Genomic DNA, 24,828 nt, shown 5'->3' with positions numbered 1-24,828 from the left:
CTCTCTTTATATATATATATATATATAACATTTTTTTCGGAATGAGATAAAAAACCAAGGCTGTGAAGATCTTAGAACATTTATAAAGAGAAAGTCTTACAGCTGTTTCCAGGATATTTATTATATCCCTTCATCGGAGATGGTGTGAGAAAATGGTTAAGCAATAGTTAATTTAGATAAGATACGAAATAGAGAGTGAAGTGGAAGAATGAAAATAGATGTGAGATATGCAGGGATATTGCATTTGTAGATCCATTATTTAGGCAGAATGGTATACATATAAGATTCCAATACCTTGTGAGTAAAATCCAATAGTATTTAAAATTGGTCATTCCATGTATAAAGTTTGTATACTTGGAATGACCAATACTATTGGATTTTACTTGGAATGACAAACACTATTGTATTTTACTCACAAGGTATTGGAATCTTATATGTATACCATCTGCTACGTTCCGGGGACGTAAACACATCAGCATCAGTTGTCAAGCGATGTTGGGGGGGACAAACACAGACACACAAACACACACACATATATATACATATAGACGACAGGTTTCTTTCAGTTTCCGTGAACCAAATCCATTCATAAGGCTTTGGTCGGCCTGAGGCTACAGTAGGAGACACTTGTCCAAGTTGCCATGCAGTGGGACTGAACCCAGAACTATTTGGTTTGTAAGCAAGCTACTTACCACACAGCCACTCCTATGCCTATATGTATACATGTTATATCTATCTAAACACACACACACACACACACACACACACACACACACACATATGTATAGGGAAAGAGAGAGAGAGTAAGAAAATATAATACTGAGTTTGAATATCAACACAGAGTTAGAGAAAACTCCTCAGCTGGAGCAACGAAGAAAGAGCTTTTCGTTCCAACTTACTCTTCTGAATCGTCTTCTTGCTTCAAAGGCTTTCCATGAACGCTGAATGACAATCACACCATTTCTCATTTGCACAAATCTTCGTCTTACAGCCCAAGCACGAATTGTCTTCTGAATGATGAGAATTTTATGAGTCATCACTTCCTCTCTCTGCTGTTCAAGGAATACATCTTGGGCATCCTAAAATAAGAAACAAAATCCAATAAGCATGTGAAAACATGTCTGCAGTAAATGTGCAATGCGTTAACCCTTTAACATTTAAACTGACCAAATCCGGCCAAAATATTCTACCTGTTTTATGCTCAAAGTGACCAAATCCAGCCTTTCCAACATACTGTTGTGAAGGGATTCCAACCACTCACCAAGGTAGACTGTCTCATTACAAAGTAAAGAACTGTGAGCGATTGGCAGTTCATGCTGGAAAGCAGTTCACTGTGAGCCGTTGATTAGGAGCGTTGAGTCTTGTGAAATAGTAATCGTATTGCATTCATGTATATCCTTTATTTCCCCCACTGCTTTGTTATATCATATATCCAACATACAAGGATATCAAGGACATAAAGCATACCCTACAATGTCATTCTAAGAATAAAAACTATTACATTATCGATAATGCATGGTTAGTACAAAACAATTTTTTTTAAATAAGCATTACTTTTAAGCATACTAAAGGGTTAAAAAAAGACTCACAAAAACTGACTGCATAAAATACAGCAGAAAGCATTAACATGTAAAGCATCTCAGCAACAGTTGCCCGTATCTTTAACATGTTTACAACTAATATTCATTTCATTTTTGGATGTGGTTTGCAAGATTCTTTATGTGAATTCGTGTGTTGAAGCATATTTTATTGTGTCTGGGGAGAGTCATTCTCAATTAGTGCCTTATAAATTTAACACACTCACCAGTCTAATTTCTATTAATTTACTTATTATTTCTTACCAAAATTTTCATTGCGATTTGCAACCTTTCAATAGTCATCGATTTGGTCCATTATCGGAATTGTGTTATTTTAAAATTTTTGTACGCACGCATGCGCGTCAGTGTGTGTGTGCAGACACATACATAAAAAGTAATGAGTAGATGAGTGGAAATCAGACCGGTGAGTGTGTTAAATTAACAAGGCACTAAAAGAGAATGACTTTCCCTAGACACAATAAATATTCATATATTACCCTTTTGATATGAACACACCTGAAACCACTTTGGTTTTATGATACAATTTTCCTGTTTTGAAGGACGAAGCATAAATCGACCTTGGTGAGATTTGAACTTAGAATGTAAAAAAAAAACAGAAGAAAATCTGCTAAGCATTTTGTCCAAAGCACTAACAATCCTACCAGCTTGTCACCTGACTACTAACTCTTTCTACTACAGGCACAAGGCCTAAAAATTTGATGAAGGGGCTGGTCAATTACATTGACCCCCAGTGCTCAACTGGTGCCTATTTCATCAACCTTTGAAAGGATGAAAGGCTAAGTCAACCTTGGCAAAATTTGAACTCAGAATGTAGAGATAGACAAAATGCTACTAAACATTTTGTTAAACATGTTAACAATTCTGCTCATCACACACTGAATAATAATAATAATAATAATAATGATAATAATAATAATAATAATAATAATAATAATCCTTTCTACTATAGGCACAAGGCTTGAAATTTGGGGGAAGGGGGATAATCGATTATATCGACCTCAGTACTCAACTGGTACTTAATTCATCGACCCCGAAAGGATGAAAGGCAAAGTTGACCTTGGTGGAATTTGAACTCAGAACGTAGCAGGCATTTCGTCCAGCATGCTAAGAATTCTGCCAGCTCACTGCCTTAATAATAATAATAATAATATTAATAATAATAATAATAATAATAATAATAATAATAATAATAATATTAATAATAATAATATTAATAATAATAATAATATTAATAATAATAATATTAATAATAATAATCCTTTCTACTACAGGCACAAGGCTTAAAATTTGTTGGGAGTGGGGTAGTTGATTACACTGACCTCAGTGTATAACTGGTACTTATTTTATTGACCCTGAAAGGGTGAAAGGCAAAGTCAACCTCAGCAGAATTTGAACTCAGAACGTAAAGACGGATAAATTACTGCTAAGCATTTCGCCTGGTATGCTAACAATTCTGCCAGCTCACCACCTTAACAATAACAATAATAAAAAAAAAAAAATTATTTCTTTCATGGATGGGTTGGATAGTTTGACCAGGGCTGGCAAGCTGGTGTCTGGTACACCTTCCAGCTAGCCAGCCCTGGTCAAACTGTCCAACCCATGTCAGCGTAGACAATGGACATATGATGATGATAACGATGATGATTGCAAGAAAAAAGGCCCAAGACATTGGGGATGTAATAATATTACTTAAAATTTCCTTGATAAATTGTTCTCGTGTTATTAAATGAAACTCACCTTCAAAAAGACTTTTGTCTTCCCAAGCTGGTAATCGGCATTTTTTAGAACGATCTGCAAAATCTTGTAAGATGCTTCTCGGCAGTTCTCTTTGTGTGAAGCCAGAATACCTGAAGCCAGGACACGGTAACGATCGACAAAGTCTTTAAAGAGATGTCGGATTGGATAGCCAGCTCTTCGTATTCTGATAGTTTCCATCATACCTGAATACCTCAATTGTCGGCAGCACAAGGTACGGTCAAACATCTGTGGAACAAAAAAGATAACTTCAGTACTAAAAGAGACACGGATTAATAAATTAAGGTATTTTTTTTTATTATTTAACCATAGTTCTCTCTATCATACACTTCATTAGTTTGTTTTTGAATAAAAAAAATATTCCTAACCTAAAATATTGTCAGGTGTATGGTGAGAATCAAAACAATAACATACATATTCATTCTTTATTCAGTCTGGTGGATTTGAACGTGAATATGCTAATCACTGTTGTATTTCATCACTGTAAAGCAATTTCTCCTTTCAAATGAACGTGTGTTCATAACACATTTGATTTGTTGGGGTAAGAGGACCTTAAGACAACCAGTGTTTCAACCTTGTTGTGTCTACTCAGTCAAACCTATCCTGGACCATTGAATCTAACAAGAGTTTTGGCTCTTGTTTATAGGATTTAAAAAACAAAATATTTACTAATGTCTGCTGGTATCTGCCAATCAGTATTAGCATTTTATAGTGAAAGAAATTTAACATGATTGATAGGGTCTTAACCCATTAGCATTGAGATTACTCTGTCAAATGCAACGCTTATTTATTGTTTTGAATTAATCGAGCATTAGTTTGTAGCTTCAAGATTTCAATGATGTGATTGTTTATTTTCATAATGACATTGTGGGGTTGGTGTGAAAAGTCAGATCTGGCTAGTGTGAACATAAAACAGGTGGAATATTTGGATGGATATGGCCAGTTTAGAGCATACCTTAAACACCCACTCAGAATCTGTCCTCCATCCTCTCCCCTTCACCCTTATAAAACTGTTGGTTTATAACCCGAATTTGTTTCTGTCGTCTCATATATGCGTCTATATATCTTATAAATGCACATGCTGCTTGTTCATAATGTATATACTCTTTTACTCTTTTATTTGTTTCAGTCATTTGACTGTGGCCATGCTGGAGCACACATACGGGTCGTTACTCATATATTACCATTAAATAAAACAAATTTCTCATTTGTATACTGTAGCATTTACTTCCTCTCCTCCTCCTCTGTCTCTATGATTCTTTCACTCTCACTATGTTTAGCACCCATTGCCTGCCACCAAGCTTAGTATGTACACTCATGTGGCAACTCTTAGGTTACTCTCTCTCCCCTTCGTATAATGCAAAGTTTGACTGCAGAAACCAACCAACATTTATATATTAGACATCTCAAACAACTGAGATTACTGCCACATACTCAAAGTTTTCTATGTAACTTACATATGGTTTCTTGTAGTCATTTGGTTTGATGCATCTCACAAAGAAAGGTTGGCAGTTGCTGAGTGTCCTCATTAGTGAATCCAGGGATTTCTTGAACTGGGCCCCTAAAGTAGGTGCTCTTTTTCTTGTTTCGTTTCCCTTAAATCAAAGAAATACATTTATAACAAATGAAATAAAGAAAAAAAATGAAGTAAAAATTTCCATTCAATAATTTTTCTAAATATTTTGCTATTGATCCTTAGAATATATTTTGGAATCAGAATTTTTTTTATCAGAGAATTATGTTTATTTCTTAACCCTTCCCTTACTATATTTCAGACAAAATACATTTCTTTTTTTTTCAATGAATTTTGAAAATAATGAATTTTGAAAATAATGAATTTTCTTTTTTTTTTTTTCTACTTTAGGCACAATGCCTGAAATCTTTTGGGAAGAGGGACAGTCAATCAGATCAACCCTAGTACACAACTGGTACTTAATTTATCGACTCTGAAAGGATGAAAGGCAAAGTTGACCTTGGCGGAATTTGAACTGAAAATGTCAAGCAAGACAGACAAAATACTGCTAAACATTTTGCCTGGCTAATGTTTCCGCCAGCTTGCAGCCTCCGAAAATAATGAATTTTGCAAAAAAGGCTGCTGTTTGGAACATAAATTAGCGTGAAATTATGATAAAAGATTTCAATTCAAATCACTTTATATTAGGAAGTTTGTATCACCAAACTAAGGGCTATCTCAGGCAGGTTGGTATCAAAATGGTTAATTTTACTAATGTGCAATGCTTTTATAATTGATCTAGATTAAAACCTTCCTTAAAGATTTTAATTAATTCATGTTCCAGATGCTAGATTAGTAATGATAATTATTTTACTAAATTCTTTTTTATCTTCAAAATTGATGGCAACAAAGGCAACATATTTCTGATGAAAAATGCTGACAAAATGATCAAGCTGTATTAGAATGATCAAGTTCATGAAATGTAAATTTTTCAAAACAAAAATTCTTTAAATAAATATTACCATGCTGACTTCAGAAACAAAGAGGTTGGTAAGGAATGCATTCGATGAAGTTTGGACCAAGTGTATCAGATCCACACTAAAAGTGTCACGATTTTTCTCCAAGAATCCTAAAATTAAAAATAAAATTAAGAAAAACCATAAGCAATTAAAACAAACGAAAACAATAATAATTTGTTATTTACAAACGAGAAATTTTAGGGTTCTACAAATTCAGACAATTCCAGGATTTGTTGTGGGTACTGTTTTAAAAGTGATTGTGCTTAAATATCATCAACTGCACCATGAACTGAAGATGTTAATTATCGTTAGGTTTTTACATCTTTTACCACAAGAGAGAATTCTTTTTTTATGGTAGCTGCAGATAAAATATGTCAAAAATATATTTTAACTAACCTAATACTCTTTTACTTGTTTCAGTCATTTGACTGCGGCCATGCTGGAGCACCGCCTTTAGTCGAGCAAATCGACTCCCAGGACTTATTCTCTGGAAGCCGAGTACTTATTCTATCTAGAATTTCTGTCTACCAAATCCACTTACAAAGTTTAGGCCAATTTGAATCTATAACAGAAGACCCAAGGTGTCACAAAGTGGAACTAAACTCAGAAACATATGGCTAGAGCGTAAACTTCTTAGCCATGCAGCCAAGTGCAATTGTGAAAGATTAGCAAAGACAGTAATAATGCTGCTAATAAAACAATAAAACTTACCTCTGGTATCATAAAAGACGACTCCTGCAAAGTGGTTAAGACCAAACACCATACTGATTTCTGATTTGGCTCGTAGATAGTTGCTGTTGTTGCCATGTTGTTGGTGGAGTTTACTCAACAGAGTCGAGTCTGTTCCCTGAAGAAACAAACAGAAATAAATTGTAAAGAAAATAAGGTCTGAAAGTTCATGTAGCATATGGTACCTAGTTTGTAGGATTCAAATAAAGGAAACAGGGTGCATTACCTGTTTGAGACTGCTCTTAGTTCTATGATATGAACTTTTGGTTTCAGTGTGATCAAATTTAAACCTTGCGTCAAAATTTCATATTAATTTATGTTCCAAATACTAGCTTAATAATGACAGTAATTTTACTAAATTCTTCATTCTTTGCAAAATTAATTAAACAAAGGCAGAATATTTCAACAAAAATTTGATAACAAAAGGGTTAGAGTGATATAATTTAAAACCCAGAATCAAAATTTTATGTTTATGTTTTAGAAACCAATTTAAAAATGACAAAATTATTTTACTAAATTCTTTATTTTCAATGTTAATTGAAACAATGACAGAATATAAAAATATGGTAATAAAAATGACAGGGGAGAAAGTAATTAACTTTAGCTGGCAGCAACCAATGTTTCACATTAACCCATTACCTACCATAATTCTATTAACTGGAATTTTTTAAATGAAACTTTGATTTCTAGCATAAAACAGTCTTAGAAACACGCTGGAATGATCAAAATAACATTTTAAATAGAAATAAGCGAGATATTGGGTGAAAAATTAGCAAACCTCATTTGAATATCAGAGAAATATACCTAGTAGATATAGCAAAAAGGTTAGATATGTGTAAATATTGATAGATAATTACAAAATTTGTAATTTTTAAGTGATCTCATATGAGATCACTGGTAGGTAATGGCTTAATGTTTTAATTATCCAATGAGCAAGGTACTTTGCAGTCACTCAAGCTGCTAGGAATAGCAGTCAAATCTTTTAGGATCACTCCCTGGTATCTTCAAAGAATGATAAAAACACACTAGAAAAATGAGTCTTAGATTTACTAAAATACAGGATAAGCACAGAGATGCAGTCTTCTCTCTCTGTCTTTTCTATAACTACTCTTGTGGTTGCTGTTCCCCAGAAATGGCTGATCTCATGCCCCCATCATTCAATCATCATTCATAACCCACTTGTCTTAGCCCTTCAGTAATCACTTTTCCAAGTCTTTTCTCACCCCAGGATGTCTGCCCTTTCGAAATTCCTCTCTGCTCATCTTTTGACCTGGGAAACTTTTAAAACAAAACAATTACAGACATCAAGCACACTAGTCATGCAGGGTATGTGAAGGTCACAGGCCTACCCCTTCCACTCGTCAACAACTATAAAAAAAAAACAAAGCGAAAGGGCATCTGTTGCTCTTACCAGTCACTACTGGTGATATCTATTACATTTTTAGCAAAGCAAGTCCATAAGTGATGTTCTTTTAGGACAAATACTGCAGTAACTTGGCCTATTGACTGTGTATATACAATATACATATATGCTTGCATTTGCTTTGCTTTATACTCTTGCTTGATGAGGCTAGGATCATCCTACGTTAGTGGTCCCAGAGACATCATCATGCATAGAGCTAACCAGGTCAACCAGTGCTCTCCATCGCTAGCATCCCTTTACCAGCCCCTCTATATCCTCCAAGGTGATGTTGAGCCTCTGGAGATTTTCCTCAATCACATCCAGCTATCTGGTGCAGGGCCTCCCATGTGGCCCCCTTCTAGCCTACAGCTGCTACAACGAATGAGAGTAAAGCCCTAGTAGGTATGATACCTATATATCTATTTTCATCTAATACTAGCTCAATAGTGTATACTTGATTTTTTATTCAGTTGGGCAGCTATTTGCAACATCAGTAAATGTTTTATTCATTCCTTCCTATATCAGAGACAATGAATTCATGCCTGAGCATGAAAAAGGCTAAAACAGCTGAGGTGAATCTGGTGTTCTTGCTAGCTGCTTGCCAAAGTTATTCTTCATCTCCCTCTGATATTTATTGCTTTTAACACATCAAAGTCATAAGAGATGTTATTTCAGGACAAATACTGCAATAACTTGGCCTATTGAATTTGTATATACATTAAATATGATACATAAATTGTCATTTAAATTAAACAGCTCCTCAATTATGTACATCAGGTTTTTTTTTAACATTAATCAATTAACTATTTGATGAAGTACAGGGCTGACTTGGGACTAAAGAACATGATTAATGTCTTATCATCTTACCTTGGGAAATTTACTTTCTTCATCAATCAAAGAGATTATGTTCATTGGTTTCGCAGCAATCAAATCAAGAGCATCCTGGTTATCAACAAATTCAATATGCTGCCAGTTGATGCCTTCACTATTGTATTCTTCCTGGAAATTAAAAAATGGATATATTTTTCAAAACAACTGTTATTACTAAGGCAGTCATCATCATCATCATTATCATCGTCGTTTAACGTCTGCTTTCCATGCTAGCATGGGTTGTTTATTAATTAATGGAGTTGAAATATTTATGCCTTGTTTTTTTTTTTACAAATGGAGTTAAAATCAACATCATCATCATTATCATCGTTTAACATCCACTTTCCATGCTGGCATGGGTTGGATGGTTTGACTGAGAGCTGGTAATCCGGGAGGCTGCATTAGGACGCCCTTCCTAAAGCCAACCACTTTACAGAGTGTACTTGGTGCTTTTTATGTGGTACCAGCAAGGATTTTTTGTATGCGATGCCAGCACGACTGCTCTTTACATGGCACAATGAAAACAGAACTTCAACTCCGAGTATAGTGTAGAAATTAAACCATCACATCCAAGCAATGTAGTTGCTGTAAATGGAATAAACAGACATTAAAATGGTATTTACCTGTTCCAACTTGAAGATATGCTGCACAAAAAACTGTTGGAGATTTTCATTGGCATAGTTGATACACATCTGTTCAAAGCTGAAATAAAAAGCAAAAAATTAATGATATTTAACTTAATTAGTTAGCAAATTTCTGTCCACCATTTTTAATTTAACAATTATCATAAAAAAGCTTAGAGAAGGTTTCTATTTGACTGTTTGACCTGCTATAAATAGCAAATAAACTAAACATTCCATTTATCACACTCTATAGTGCGTTAAAGGGTGTCTGCTCCATCTGGGCTGACTTGGTATGAAACAACAAGAACAATATCTTAATACATACATATATATATATATATATATATATATATATATATATCATTTAATATTCACAGAATTTCAAAAGAAAAGCTACTAATAGTTTCAAGATGTAGAGATACAATAATTTGGCAGATTTATATAACATGTTTTGTATCTTGAAGCAATTCTTCAGACTAAAGTACAGAATATGATTGGTCTTACTTGGAAAAAGAAAAGAAAAGAAAGGATTCTGGTCTATGAAAAAGCATGAGAATAGACAAGAAGGTGAATGCAAAAGTCGGAATGGAAATGAGAATTTATAAGCTTGAGAGAATGTAGAATAATTCTTGTTTTGGAATGGTGAGCCTTGAAGTAGATAAAGCTATAAATAACAGTGTAAAAATATTGGTTTGAAAACTTTTGGATAGAAATAGTCAAAGGATGCCAGTGGAACTTGAACCTGCATCTTCAGTAGACATGACAGGTGTTTACCATATTTGTATGTAAGTATATCTTAATCAGTGATACAAATGGAAAGGTACATAGAGTTTTGGGGTGTCTAATCTAGCAACTTACTGTGTTACTATTTCCTCAGCAAACTCCCAGTTCCTAAAACTATATTTCATTTTATCAACAGGGTCTGGTCTTCAATTCCATCAACCATTTCTCTTGGCAGAAAACTGTGTCAATTTTTTAGAGGTACTTTTAAGAATTACCATCAAGTATTTGTCTCCATCAAAGATATAAAAAGAAAAATACTACAGAGATGAATACTTGAAAGGTACCTTAAATATAATAGCATTCAGCACAATAGGTTAGAAGATCATACAAAGTTAGAGTAAGGACTCTGGGTTCAATCTTTGGAGTAGCTTAGGAACATCAACTTGAATGCACTTGGAGAGAATGCTAACCAAAACACTGAGGTCAGGTAGGTTAAATACAGGATGTCCCAAAAGTTACAAAGCACATCTTTACTCCAACTGGAAAAAGGAGAGGGTAGTGGTGATGGGGTATAAGGGAGTATTGCAGATTATAAATATTTCACTGAATTAACTCTTTCATTTGCAAATCTGATCTTAGTTTCCACATTTCTATTGATTATTCTCTGGGAATTGATTCACATTAAAATGGCTATTGGAACACTGTTGTTCATTTCTGTTGAACAATTAGTATAACAGCTGCTTTAGATTTAGTAATTAAATGCAATCAATAATTCATTTATCAATTAGTTCTGTAGTTTAATTATTAAATGATGGTAAAACAAAGTAAGGTCATAAAGAGATACTGCAATAACATTAAATAACATTATTAAATGACAGTAAATTTAAAAGGAGATATTTTTCACACTACATATATATATATATATATATATATATATATATATATATATATATATATATATATATATATGTTATATTCTGTTAGGAATGTGGTAAAGTACAGTATAAAGCGCATCCACCTTCAGAATTACACAGTACTATCGGTAGTATTATTATATATTTCCAAGTTTAAGCTTGGGCATTCGTCACATGTGAATGTAAAATTGAAGAAATTGGAGTCAAGAAGGAGTATAGTTGAACATTTATTTATAATTTGCTACAATTGTTTTGACACAACGTAGTTCTACAAGAATACATATATTTGATTATGCAACTGTTTGTTTGCATAATGAGATCTAGTTGTATTTCCTCAGATGATATACGAGTGTTGTCTCCATTGGTTTAAAATCATTGACTTCAAGGCCAACACCTCTGTTTGTCATGGCTTGAATTTAGTAGCGGCAAATGGCATGGGTCTATCAGCTACTACTAAATTCAAATCATGATGAACAGAGAAGACAGCCTTGAAATCGACAATTTTAAACTAACAGAGACAACACTTGAACATCGCCTGAGGAAACACAACTAGATCTCATTATGCAAACAAACAGTTGCATAATCAAATACATATGTGTGTATGTATGTGTGGTTGTTACAGTCACTTTGTTTTGATATCACATGTTCGTTGTAAATGAGCATCATTATCATATAAGCAGTATCCTTTGTTTCCACTCTTCCATGATAAAAAGTTTTCCCTAGACAAATATTACCTTATATGGAAACAGGTAAGGCTTCACAACAGAAAGGGAATCTGGCTGTAGAAACCCTGCCTCAACAAATTCCATCTAACCCATGCAACCATGGAAAAGTGGATGTTAAACCAATTATGATGGTAAATACACCCAAATATATTCACTCATATACATAATCTTTGAGACTGTTCTTTTCTTTTTAATCCTTTAGTATTGTTTTGAATTAATCATGCATTATCTTGTAGCTTCAAGATATTGAGCACCATTCGAGCGTGATCGTTACCAACGTCGCCTTCCTGGCACTTGTGCTGGTGGCACATGAAAAAACATTCAAATCGAGATCGTTGCCAGTGCCGGTGGCACGTAAAATACACCATTTCGAGCCAGTACCACGTGACTGGCTCCTGTACTGGTGGCACGTAAAAGCACCCACTACACTCTCAGAGTGGTTGGCGTTAGGAAGGGCATCCAGCTGTAGACACTCTGCCAAATCAGATTGGAGCCTGGTGTAGCCACCTGGTTCACCAGTCCCCAGTCAAATCGTCCAATCCATGCTAGCATGGAAAGCGGACATTAAACGATGATGATGATGATGATGAATGATATTGTAGGGTAGGTGTAAGAGACCAGATCTGGCTGGTTTGAGCATAAAATGCATAGAATTTCTGGGTGTAATATGATTGGTTTAAATGTTGAAGGGTTAAAACAACAGAACGTCAAGTAAACATTGTCCTTACCTATTATGATCAAAGTTCTCAAATCCAAATATATCCAAGACCCCAATACTAGTTCTGTAATGACTTGGTGAAATTTTCGGTTTGTAAATGGCCTCGTTTATTTTATCTACGATCCAAACAAACATGCGGCCATAGATGCCTTTCACAAAGGCATCTCTGACATCAACAGAGGAAGCTGTACCCATTGTAGATGTGACGCTGTCACCACGGGTGAAGATAGTACGAGTGGTCAGGGCATCGATGAGAGATTGTGCGTCCACCTGAATAACAAAATAAAAAAAACAACAATAAATGAAGATGTTCTTATGTATAAATATCCCTTTCTAGTCTAGGGTAATAGGGGTGGGTGACTAGTTGATGTAATTAACCCTTGTGCTCAATTAGTAATTACCTCATTAATTCTGAAAGGGTGAAAGGTAAAGATGTTCTTATGTATAAATATCCCTTTCTAGTCTAGGGTAATAGGGGTGGGTGACTAGTTGATGTAATTAACCCTTGTGCTCAATTAGTAATTACCTCATTAATTCTGAAAGGGTGAAAGGTAAAGTTAACCGCGGTGGAATTTGAACTCAGAATGAAAAGACAGATGAAATGCCATTAAGCATTTTGCATGGCATGCTAATGGTTCTGCCTGCTCACTACCTGAACCCATAATGAAATATCAGCTTTAAAATTTGGCGCAAGGCCTGAAATTCTGCAGGATGGGGATAGTCGATTACATTGTCCCTGGTGCTTAACTGGTAGTTATTTCATCGACCTTGAAGAGATGAAAAGCAAAGTTGACCTTCTGGGAATTGGACCTCAAAATATAAAGCCAGACCTCAAAATATAAAGCACTTTGTCCAGGGTGCTAAGAACCCTGCCAGATTGTTACCTTATCTATAAATATTATGAGAGAATAAAATAAAATTTAGATCTTTTTTCGGTCAGTTTGAGTGAAGAAAGGATACAATCTTAAGCTATTGATCACCCTTTTTCAATTTTTGTTTTTCACCCTTTTAAACCCTTTTGATATGGATTTGTCTGAGACTGCCTCTGGGTCTATAATACAAATTTCCCATTTTAAAGAGCCTTGCATCAAATTTTCATGTTATGTTCCAAACACCAGCTTAACCCTTTTTATACTAACCTCCATGAGGCTACCCTTGGTTCTATGATAAAAATTTCTGGCTTTAAAGTGATCGAAATCAAAATCTTTCATCAAAATTCCACGTTGGTTTAGGTTTCAAACACCAACTTAATAATGACAAAGCTATTTTATTAAATTCTTCATTGAGCCCAGCTAGTGCCATAGAGCAGAGGCCATTACGGTAGCAGTAGAAAATGTGAAAAGAGAAGACATTGTGCCTGTGGGAAGAAGTCTGGAGCATGTCTGTGAGTAACTCTGTGCCAGTCAGTCAGGTGGCTCTTTTCCAGATCCAGTTAAGGACACCTCCTTGGGAAGCATGGGTGTGCCCTCTTACATGTGGGAGTAAAACATTATTGTGCACCTTACTCAAGCTTTGTAGAGTTTCAGTTGTTAAGGACAGGTGTAGCTTCTGTCTCTGAAAAGGAAGGCCAGTCCTTGTGATGCAGTTGCAGCTATATTAAAGATGTGATTTTGCCAGAAGAGATCCATGGTGATAGTGAAATATAATACTTGGAGTGATTGTGAAGGCTCTACTTGTACGCAGCTTGTGTTTAAGAGGGATGTGCAGGAGGGAAGGGGATGGCATGTGATTTTTTTTTTTACATGAGTAATGCTTGTATTTTGTTTTCTTTTAATGCTGGGAGAGAGAGAGAGAGAGAGAAAGAGAGAGAGAGAAGATTTAGGTGATGTTTTGGTGAAGAAAACATATTAAAATATAAACTTACTCCAAGCATTTGAGCAGCTTTTTTGACATGGGCAATGTCCAAAATTTCACTGGCATCAATATTGTTTACTTGAATGGCTGGAGGATGAAGAAAGAGATGAGAAAAAGATGAAAGTATATATATATACATGAATATATGAGAGTTGAAACAATTTAAAGATACGTTAGCTACTATACAAAACAGAAGAACAGAAGTAGATTTGGTAGATGGAAACTGAAAGAAGCCTCAAAAAGCACTGGTGCTGTTGCCACATAAAAAGCACTCAGTACACTGTGTAAAGTGGCTGGCAACATTAGGAATGGCATGAAGCTGTAGAAACCATGCCAAAACAAACAATGGAACCTGGTTCATCTCCTGGCTTTTCCAGCTCATCTGAAGCCATCCATGCCATGCCATGCCAGCGTAGAAGATGGACATGAACATTTTCATTTAACAACCATTTTCCATGCTAGCAATATATATGCAGTGAGCTGGCAGAATCGTTAGCATGCCAGGCTGTCAACTGTTATGTTCTGAGTTCAAACTCTGCTGAAGTTGACTTTGCCTTTCAACCTTTTGGGGGTTGATTAAATAAGTACCAGTTATGCACTGGGGTCGATGTAATCGACTTAATCTCTTCGTCTGTCCTTGTTTGTCCCCTCTATGTTTAGCCCGCTGTTGGCAATAAAGAAATAAATATATGGCATTAGGAAGGGCATCCAGCTATAGAAATCACCCGAAAGCAGAAAACAGGGAATGATGCAATCTTCTGATTTGCCAGTTCTTATGGAACCATCCAGCCTATGCCAACACGTACAATGGATGTTAAAATAATAATGATGATGTGTGCGTGTGTGTGCATATCTCTTTGTCTTGACATTGTGCAATAGTCGTAAATGAGTGTCACTGTTATACAAACAGTGTTGCTTATTTCTAATCATCCATGAAAACATGTTGCCTGGGCATGGGGAAAAATTACTTAATTTAGAAACAAATAAGGGTTGTTGACAGGAAGGGCATCTTTCCTCTGAAATAAGTACCAGTTATGTACTTGGGTCCATCCTGTTGATTATAAACAATCTTACCCAATCTTACTAAATGTAAGGTGCCTCACGACAAGGGGTCACATTTTAAGTACAAGTAACAAGGGCTGTAGCCAGTACATTTATCAAGGAAAGTGTATAAAATGAAGTGATGCTATATATTCGTGTTGAGTTTACAGAAAAGAAGTCAATACTTACCATTGTAACGAATATTGCCAAGATGAAGCAAAGAAGCCAAGATTTTCTGAATTTCAACCACTTCATTGTCTTTGAACATAAGAACTTTCATGGCTGAACGAATGTTGGCATATTCTTTTGCATCATCACGCCCTTCACACACCAGTGATTTACCCTGAGGGGAGAAAGGTTGGCAAATAAATCTCAGATTAACATGAGTGATTAGAATTTCTTTCTTAGAGAGAGAGAGAGAGAGAGAGTGAGAGAGAGAGTGAGTGAGAGAGAGAGTGAGAGTGAGAATATTATGGAAAGATGAATGGATGAATGGATGAATAGATAAATAAACATAAAGACAAACAAGTAAATAGACAAGGAAAGACAGGCTAAAATAGGAAAAGGAAAGAAATGATTAAAAATTTGAAGAGAGAGAGAGAGAAGGATTGAGAGAGATAATTAGGTATACATAATGAGGTAAAGAATCAGAAGGTAAAACAGAGAGAGAGAGAGAAATTGAAGTGCATTATGATGATATACAACAGAGAGACGGAATGTATAGTGATGATGGTTTATACAATGGAGGGGTACAGACAAAGCATACAGAAATTATATGTGTGTGTGTGAGAGAGAGAGAGGGAGGAAGAGTATATATTGATCATGTACAAGAAACAGTAAGAAATGTGTGATTTACCTGAGTCAAGTAGTAATAGTTTTTAACATCGGTCAGCTCAAACTGAGCTTTCTCAGCAGGACTCATTCCAGCTAGCATGCAGTAAAATATGTGATAATTCCTTTCATCAGGAGCCTGGAAGGAAAGGAGGAAAAGGATGAGGATGAGCAAGAGTTGGTGCATCAATTTAAACACTAATTGGTGTTCTGTATAAACGACTTTGGGTATCTTCATAAAATGACAATCATTGTTTGTTGTTGTAACTCTTTTTTACTCTTTGACTTGTTTCAGTCATTTGACTGTGGCCATGCTGCAGCACCACCTTTAGTCGAGCAAATCGACCCCAGGACTTATTCTTTGTAAGCTTAGTACTTAATCTATCGGTCTCTTTTTGCCGAACCGCTAGGTTACGGGGACGTAAACACACCAGCATTGGTTGTCAAGCGATGTTGGGGGGACAAACACAGACACACAAACATACACACACACACACACACACACACACACACACATACATATATACGACGGGCTTCTTTCAGTTTCAGTCTACCAAATCCACTCACAGGGCTTTGGTTAACCCGAGGCTATAGTAGAAGACACTTGCCCAAGATGCCACGCAGTGGGACTGAACCTGGAACCATGTTGTTTAACTTCAGGTGGGACCTGATCAGATTTATGATGAAAATGTATTCCAGTCATGACTCTCCTATCTTTTGAGCTTTGAAACTCAATTTGGTATCACTACAGTACAGTTGCTGGTCTGTTGATGTTGCTCCAGTATGACCATTGTTATTGATCTATTGACGTTTCTACAATACAGTTGTTATTACCAATCTGTTGGTATTGCTACAGTATGGTCGTTGCTGTTGATCTGTTTGTGTTGCTGCAGTATGGTTATTAATCTGTTTGTGTCAGCACAGTAAGATCATAGTTACAACTGGTGTTGGTGTGTTTAAGTCATCCTAACTTAGCAGTTCAGCAAAGGAGAATGATAGATTAAGTACCAGGCTTAGAGAAAATAAGTACTGGGGTTGATTCGTTTGACTAAAATTTCTTCAAGGTGGTACCCCAGCATGGCCACAGTTTAATGACTGAAACAAGAAAAAGCTAAAAGATATTTATCAACAAGGTATCATTGATCTATAAAAATATTTTTGTTAAATTGTTGTGGTCATAAATATAAATGATGAATGAAGACCACCACATCCTGGCAAGAGATGAGATATATTACAAAAGTATCAAAGGATACATCAAGAGGTGTGTTTAGGAACTGGATCTCACCTGATTCACAATTCTTGACTTCTCCAAAAGATATTGGTCAATCCTGGCACCTTCAATTGAGCCAGTGTTATTGAAGTGAATATCAATATATTTCCCAAAACGGCTAGAATTATCATTGCGAATGGTTTTGGCATTGCCAAAGGCTGAAGAAATTAGAAAATAAAAAAACAAAATAATTTCAAATACTTTGAAAAGAATCAAATTAAAATTTTACAGACAATAGAACCAAGAAGAATGTTTAATTCCTCTAATATTTTAGAATCAGTTCTTCAAGAAACTATGCAGACATCATAGAACAGTGGGTCCCAGCCTGTGGTCTGTGGACCCCTGGTGGTCCACAAAGGCAGTACTGGGGGGGTTTGTGAACTAAATTCAAAATTTCATATATATATATATATATATATATATATATATATAAACACCTAATAACCTAATGGTATATCTTTTCAACCCCTCTGATGATGATTTTGTCTAATATAATGATTTAATTATTGTAATTTAATCTTTTAGGGTAAACTGAAACAGCTGTAAGAGAATAGGTTTGATTTTTGTAGATAATAAATAATATTAATGCTATATCTTCATTTTCTAAATTTTCTTTTTTTGAATATTTATAAATCAAGATTTATAATTAGACGTAATATTTTATGAATATTATTATTCACAAAAAATACTAAGCAATGAACAAATATTTCATTGGATATGACTATCCCTTAACGAGGCTGTTTAACCTCTAATTGAATATCATCATCATCGTCGTCATCATTTAACGTCTGTGTTCCATGCTAGCATGGGTGGGACAGTACCACAAGGGCCGGCCACGCCGAAGCCTGCATCAGACTTCTGTGACTGTTATGGCAGGATTTCTACAGCTGGATGCCCTTCCTAACACCAACTACCCAGCTCGAAACGTCAAAGACTTTCCGTATTCCTGAGCATCATACTAATACATCCTTTTGTTATTTACACCACCTGTCCTCGTCTGTTGTTGTTTTTTCGTATATTCTCCTATATATATATGTGTGGAATATATAAGTTTATTAAAAGGGGTTTGTGAGAAAAGTGATTTAAATAAAAGGGTTGAGAACCATTGTTATAGAAAGTGTGTGAGAGGAATCTTTTGACTAGAAACCTTATCAAAAATGTCTACCCCTTTTGCTTTTCCCAACTGCACAGCAAGCAACCTGTCCCTCTGCCAGAGCAGCTGTCTGCCTTCCGTGCTAGTGGCCCGTAAATAGCACCATTTGAGCGTAATCGTTACCAGCATTGCCTTCTAGCACTTGTGCTGGTGGCACGTTAGAAAATCATTCGAGCGAGGTCTTTGCCAGTGCCACTGGACTGGCTCCCATGCAGGTGGCACATAAAAACACCTTCTTGAGCGTGGCCATTGCCAGTACCGTGTGACTGGCCCTCGTGCCAGTGGCACGTAAAAGCACCCACTACACTCTCGGAGTGGTTGGCGTTAGGAAGGGCATCCAGCTGTAGAAACTCTGCCAGATCAGATTGGAGCCTGGTGCAGCCTTCTGGCTTGCCAGTCCTCAGTCAAATCGTCCAACCCATGCTAGCATGGAAAGCGGACGTTAAATGATGATGATGATGATTTTCATTATTTTGTTTATCTTTTCCAAACTGTGAAAAGAGAAAGATATTTTTGTTCAGTCTAACCTTTTGACTAACCTTTCACGCATGAAAGAACAAGCAATTCTCTCACACAAGATCAATCAATCAACTTTCGAAAATATTTTTCTGTTAACTTAATATTTTTCTACATGAAGTGTCTGTTATATTGCAATACAACTTCTCTTTATTTGCGATTAATAATAATTATATCTCCATGACATATCCAAGTCTAAGCATGTTTTGTCTCTCTTTTGATCTGACCAACATCACTGCAGCCATACCACTATCGTTCTCATAGAATCCTTACCTTTTCTTGTCAATGGCAACAACTCAGATTACATGAATAACAGGTTCTGTAATTTATCAAAAACTATTTATTTATTTCATTTGTTTATCATTGTCTGTTGTCATGGTAACTTGATAACTAGTCTGAAAAACCCGAACATTGAGACAATGGGTTTTTAACAAAATAGCTTCCAAAACTGGGTGCTGTTTTATGGATGTACATACATACGCGTTATGTATGTATGTATGTATGTATGTACGCATTTATGTATGTATGCCTTGGGTATGACTTTAAAACTGCATCTGGTAGTGGGACCCTGGTATGGGAGTTTAAGAGTTTTGACGAATGTGGAACCACCACTTAGCCATTATTGTTTCCAGGTCTATTCTGACCCCAAACAGTAATACCCGTCAGGGTCCCAGCTATGGGTTAACTAACACTGGGAGTGAATGACCCCCTAGTTCTTGTGATAACTTCCTTCTAGGAGAAGGGAAACACATGTAGAAAATCTTGAAGTGAATATTGGTTTCTGGTTGTCTCAGCCTCTGGCTTTTATAGCTGATTCCATCGAAAAATGGATCCAATGCTGTACAACACCTTTTCCACTAGAAACAGATACTTCTTGGACTCTTGGAACATTTGCATGGATTTACTGAGTTTAAGAAGTGGTCTTACTTGGTCGTGAAATGATTTCCACCATGTATGTTTGTTACTATTCAATCTTAATTCCAGATTTCTCACCAATGGAGAAAGAGCTGGTTTCTAACCTAGATTCAAGTTTCCTTCATTGGAATTTCAACAACATCAATCAGATTTTCGTGCATGCATGTATAGGTTCAAGTATTTGGAGTCAATACATGTGTGGACCAATATATTTTGTTTTATGCAGGCTCATATATACAGCTGCATGTCTTGACATATGCATTTGTACTTATATGTTAAACTTTTGGAAAGTTTTGCATATTTTGACAATTCCATTGATGGTTGTATCTGTAGCCTTCTAATTAGCTTTCTCCTTTCTGGTTTAGAAAACACTAATTTCTCAAGATTGGTGTGCTATGGTAGTTTGTTTCATATTCTAGTGCTCCACTAATTACAGGTATAAACCTAAATTTGTAATCCAGGTAGAGCAGCTGTAAATTTTTCAATAATTCAGCATTGGTGTTTGCTTTATTGCTGATCTTCAGGTTTATGTTGACATCAACTAAGATGTTAATTGATTGATTGATTGATTGATTGATTGATTGATGGAGGGATGGATGAATGTTTGTATGCATATCAGCAGCTGCAGATTCCCTTCAATACATAAAATAACAATAAAAGAAAAAAATAGTTTGAAACAGAAAAAAACTAAAACTGATTTAAACAAATATTTCTAAACAATTCTTTGGGAAAGGAAATGCCATATAATTTCTTACCTTCCATAATTGGATTAGCTTCCAATATCTGCTGCTCAATCCATGAATGCTGACCACTGATGGCAGCTAAAAACTGTAAAATCAATTTGGTACTCTCTGTTTTGCCAGCCCCTGATTCCCCACTGTAAAATAAAACAGACACCACCATTAAGTATTGAGTTCTACTATCTATAGAAATTTGTGACTTCAAAAATTATTCATAACTATCAGTTAACCCTTTCGTTACTGTATTTATTTTGAGATGCTCTGTGTTTCTTTCAATTACTTTAAATATAACAAAGGATTTAGTAAAATAACTTCTTTATCATTAAGCTAGTGTCAGGAACATAAATTGTGACTAAGGTTTGATGGAAGATTTTAATTCAGAACTTGTGAATACAAGACATTTGTACTCAGATCCAGTGCCGGTTTCAGCCGGGTTGGTAATGAAAGGGTTAATGTCCATGTTCTATGCTGGTACAAGCTGGATAGTTTTACAGGGTGCGATGGGTGAGAGGAGTGTATTGTGCCCCAATGTCTGCTTCAGCACAGTTTCTACTGCTCGATGCTCTTCCAAATGCCAACCTCCTTACATGTTCTAGTGGTTATCGTTTTCATGGCATCAGCACTAATGATTTCACCCTGCAACTTGTAAGACTGGAGACCCTCTTTGACTGCGTAGGGCCACAGTAGAAAGGGAAATGGATTTATGTTAGGAGATGAGGGGGTTAAAGTACGAGAGAAGGGGGTCATAACAGAACAAGTTTCTTCTTGTAGAGGGGCTACATGGCTACTTATATTATAGAAGAGAGGGTAGGACTGGGGAGGAGAGAGAGGGAGAAAGAGAGAGAGAGGGAGAAAGAGAGAGAGGGAGAAAGAGAGAGAGAGGGAGAAAGAGAGAGAGAGGGAGAAAGAGAGAGAGGGAGAAAGAGAGAGGGGGAGAAAGAGAGAGGGGGAGAAAGAGAGAGAGAGGGAGAAAGAGAGTTAGGGAGAAAGAGAGAGAGGGAGAAAGAGAGAGAGGGAGAAAGAGAGAGAGGGAGAAAGAGAGAGAGGGAGAAAGAGAGAGAGGTGAAAGTGGTGGTGGTGGTAGTAGTAATAGCAGTAGTGATGGCGACAGTAGTGGTAGAGGTGGCGGCGGTGGCTGTTGTGATGGTGATAGTGGTGGTAGTAGTAATGGTGGTAGTGGTGGTGACAATCATAGTGGGGGTGGATGTAGTGATGATGAGATAATTACAGTAGCACTTCACCCACTAATTACAACAACACCTTACACGCTAATTATTATAATAATGTGTTCGTTACCTGATAATTACACACTGGTCTTGTTGGTATCTTTTCATACTGAAATAAGAGTTGTCAGCAATAGCAAATATGTGAGGACTGAGTTCTCCTATTTTTTTGTCCCTGTACAGCTGAATACTTTCAGGTGTGTAAATAGGGAGCACCTGGTAGGGATTCACAGCAACAAGAATTGATCCAGTGTAGGTCTGTAAATATAAGAAAATACCTTTTATATGGAACTTCAATGCTACTGTAGGATGCTTGGTTTTTTTTTTCAGCAAAATGTGCTTCCATAGAATATTTATGTAAGCATTCACTCACAGCACAGAAACACAACTAATACACACACACACACACACACACACATTCACTACACAAACACAGATATACAACAACACAGTATACACGATATAACATACACACACACAACATAACGCATATACAACCCAATAGACAGACACACAATTATAATTAATAACTAGGAACTTTTTAATAATAATAATAATAATAATAATAATCCTTTCTACTATAGGCACAAGTCCTGAAATTTTGGGGGAGGGGACTAGTTGATTACATTGACCCCAGTGTTTCATTGGTACTTAATTCATCAACCCCAAGAGAATGAAAGGCAAAGTCGACCTTGGTAGGGTTTGAACCCAGACCTTAAAGACAGACAAAATGTGCTAAGCATTTTGCTTGGTGTGCTAACGATTCTGCCAGCTCACCACATTTTTTGATAATAATAATAATAATAATAATAGAGTCAATTACATCAACCCCAATGTATAGCTGGTACTTATTTTATGGACCCTGAAGGGAAGAAAGGTAAAGCCGACCTCGATGGAATTTGAACTCAGGAACAGAAGACAGACAAAATGCTGCCTTCAATAATAATAATAATAATAATAATGGTTTCAAATTTTGGTGCAAGGCTGGCAATTTCCGGGTCAGCAGTAAGTTGATTAATTTTAACCCCAGTGCACAACTGGTACTTATTTTATCGATCCTGAAAGGATGAAAGGCTAAGTCAGGCTTGGTGGAATTTGAACTCAGAATGTAAAGCTGGACAAAAGATGGTTAACTGATTCCATTGATCCCAGTACTTGGCTGGTATTTTATCGACCCTGGAAATTGACCTTGGTGAGATCTGAACTCAGAACATAAAGATTTGGAAGAAATATGATGTAATGATGATACTGATAATGACCATGGTGATGATGATGACTAATGAGCCAATATGTTTCAAAACATGAGATTATGAAGGACAGAAGTTTTAGTACTTACATAGATTAAATCCTTCGTGTATCGTATGGACAGATTTCTCAGTATACCAGCCTCGTTCAAATCTCCCAATCCAATCATGTCTTCCACCCCGGAAACGGAAGAAGTGTGCATGTGACGAATTTGTCTTTTGCCATCAACCCATATCTCCTGCAAAAATAGAAATATCAAAATATTAGTTGATGTTGATTGGTTAATAAGATGGTTTTTGAAGAAAAAAAAGGGCAAAATATACCCTAGAATTAACCACAACCCAGCATCCCCCCCCCAAATCATTAATAGACATATAAAACAAGTAAAAAAAGAAACATTAAATTCTATAAAAATCCTTATCATAAATATTTGGTTCTAATTTTTGTCTGTCTAATGTGAAGATGTGTGGCCGAGTAGTTAGGACAGAAGTTCCCAACCTGGGGTCCAGAGACCATTAGTGATCTGCAAAGGTAGTACTGGGGGTCCATGAATTAAATTCAAAGTCTCTGTAGTTGTGATCCCTGTGCCAGTAGCACGTAAAAAGCACCAGCTGAATGTGGCCGATGCCAGTGGTGCTTTGACTGGCTTCCATGCACACAATAAGCACCATTCATGTGTGGGTCATTGCCAGTGCCGCTTGACTGGCCCCCCCATGCCGGTGGCATGTAAAAAGAATCATCCAAACGTAGTTGATGCCAGAACCCCCCCACCCACCCACCCACCCATCCCTGACTGGCTCTTGTGCCGGTTACACATAAAAAGCATCATCTGAATGTGGCCGATGCTAGTGCCACCTAACTGGCCCCCGTCGTGCTGGTGGCACATAAAAAGCACCCACTACGCTCTCAGAGTGGTTGGCGTTAGGAAGGGCATCTAGCTGTAGAAACCTTGCCAGATCAGATTGGAGCCTGGTGTGGCCTCCTGACTTGTCAGTCCTCAGTCAAACCATCCAACCCATGCCAGCATGGAAAATGGACGTTAAACGATGATGCTGATAATGATGATGTATATACACAATTACTATTTCGGTACCATATTTCTGTTGAAATATGCTTCCTTTCTTTCACATAATTTTGAAAATAACAAATTTAGTGAAAGAAATTTTGTCATTATTAAGTCAGTGTTTGGAACAAATTAACATGAAATTTTGATAGAAGGTTTTAATTTAGATCAATTTAACCCTTTTGTTACCATATGTCTGTTGAAATATGTTGTATTTCTTTCGATTAATTTTGAAAATAATGAAGAATTTAGTAACATAACATTATTATTATTATTAAACTAATACCTTGAAAAATAAATTAACATGCTGTTTTGATGGAAGGATTTAATTTAGATCAATTTAAAACAGGAGGTTTATAACACAGAACTACAGGTGATCTCAAATAGATTGGTATCAAAAAGGTTAAATGATTTGGAAAATAGACTCCAAGACTTTCTTCATAATGAA

The 24,828-nt window shown here is 36.1% G+C and overlaps 1 protein-coding gene across 1 annotated transcript in view; it reads right to left on the bottom strand.

Moving 5' to 3' along the window:
• Positions 1-5,813: 5,813 nt before the first annotated feature.
• LOC149134313 (unconventional myosin-VIIa-like) overlaps positions 5,814-24,828 on the bottom strand; it is a 62,838-nt gene continuing 43,823 nt past the window's right edge. The window contains exons 3-14 of the mRNA XM_089356898.1: positions 23,409-23,555; positions 22,146-22,330; positions 20,865-20,986; positions 17,541-17,683; positions 16,281-16,394; positions 15,614-15,767; positions 14,394-14,470; positions 12,540-12,799; positions 9,450-9,528; positions 8,824-8,955; positions 6,537-6,672; positions 5,814-5,935 (exon numbers count right to left, since the gene is read on the bottom strand). Of these exons, the coding sequence (XP_089213024.1) occupies positions 5,814-5,935; positions 6,537-6,672; positions 8,824-8,955; positions 9,450-9,528; positions 12,540-12,799; positions 14,394-14,470; positions 15,614-15,767; positions 16,281-16,394; positions 17,541-17,683; positions 20,865-20,986; positions 22,146-22,330; positions 23,409-23,555 (1,671 nt within the window). The remainder of the gene's footprint in view (positions 5,936-6,536; positions 6,673-8,823; positions 8,956-9,449; positions 9,529-12,539; positions 12,800-14,393; positions 14,471-15,613; positions 15,768-16,280; positions 16,395-17,540; positions 17,684-20,864; positions 20,987-22,145; positions 22,331-23,408; positions 23,556-24,828) is intronic.

Source organism: Octopus bimaculoides, chromosome 8, assembly GCF_046866305.1.
Source record: "Octopus bimaculoides isolate indiv1 chromosome 8, ASM4686630v1, whole genome shotgun sequence".
Lineage (NCBI taxonomy): Eukaryota > Metazoa > Mollusca > Cephalopoda > Octopoda > Octopodidae > Octopus > Octopus bimaculoides.
This window is presented reverse-complemented; position numbering and strand designations above follow the sequence as displayed.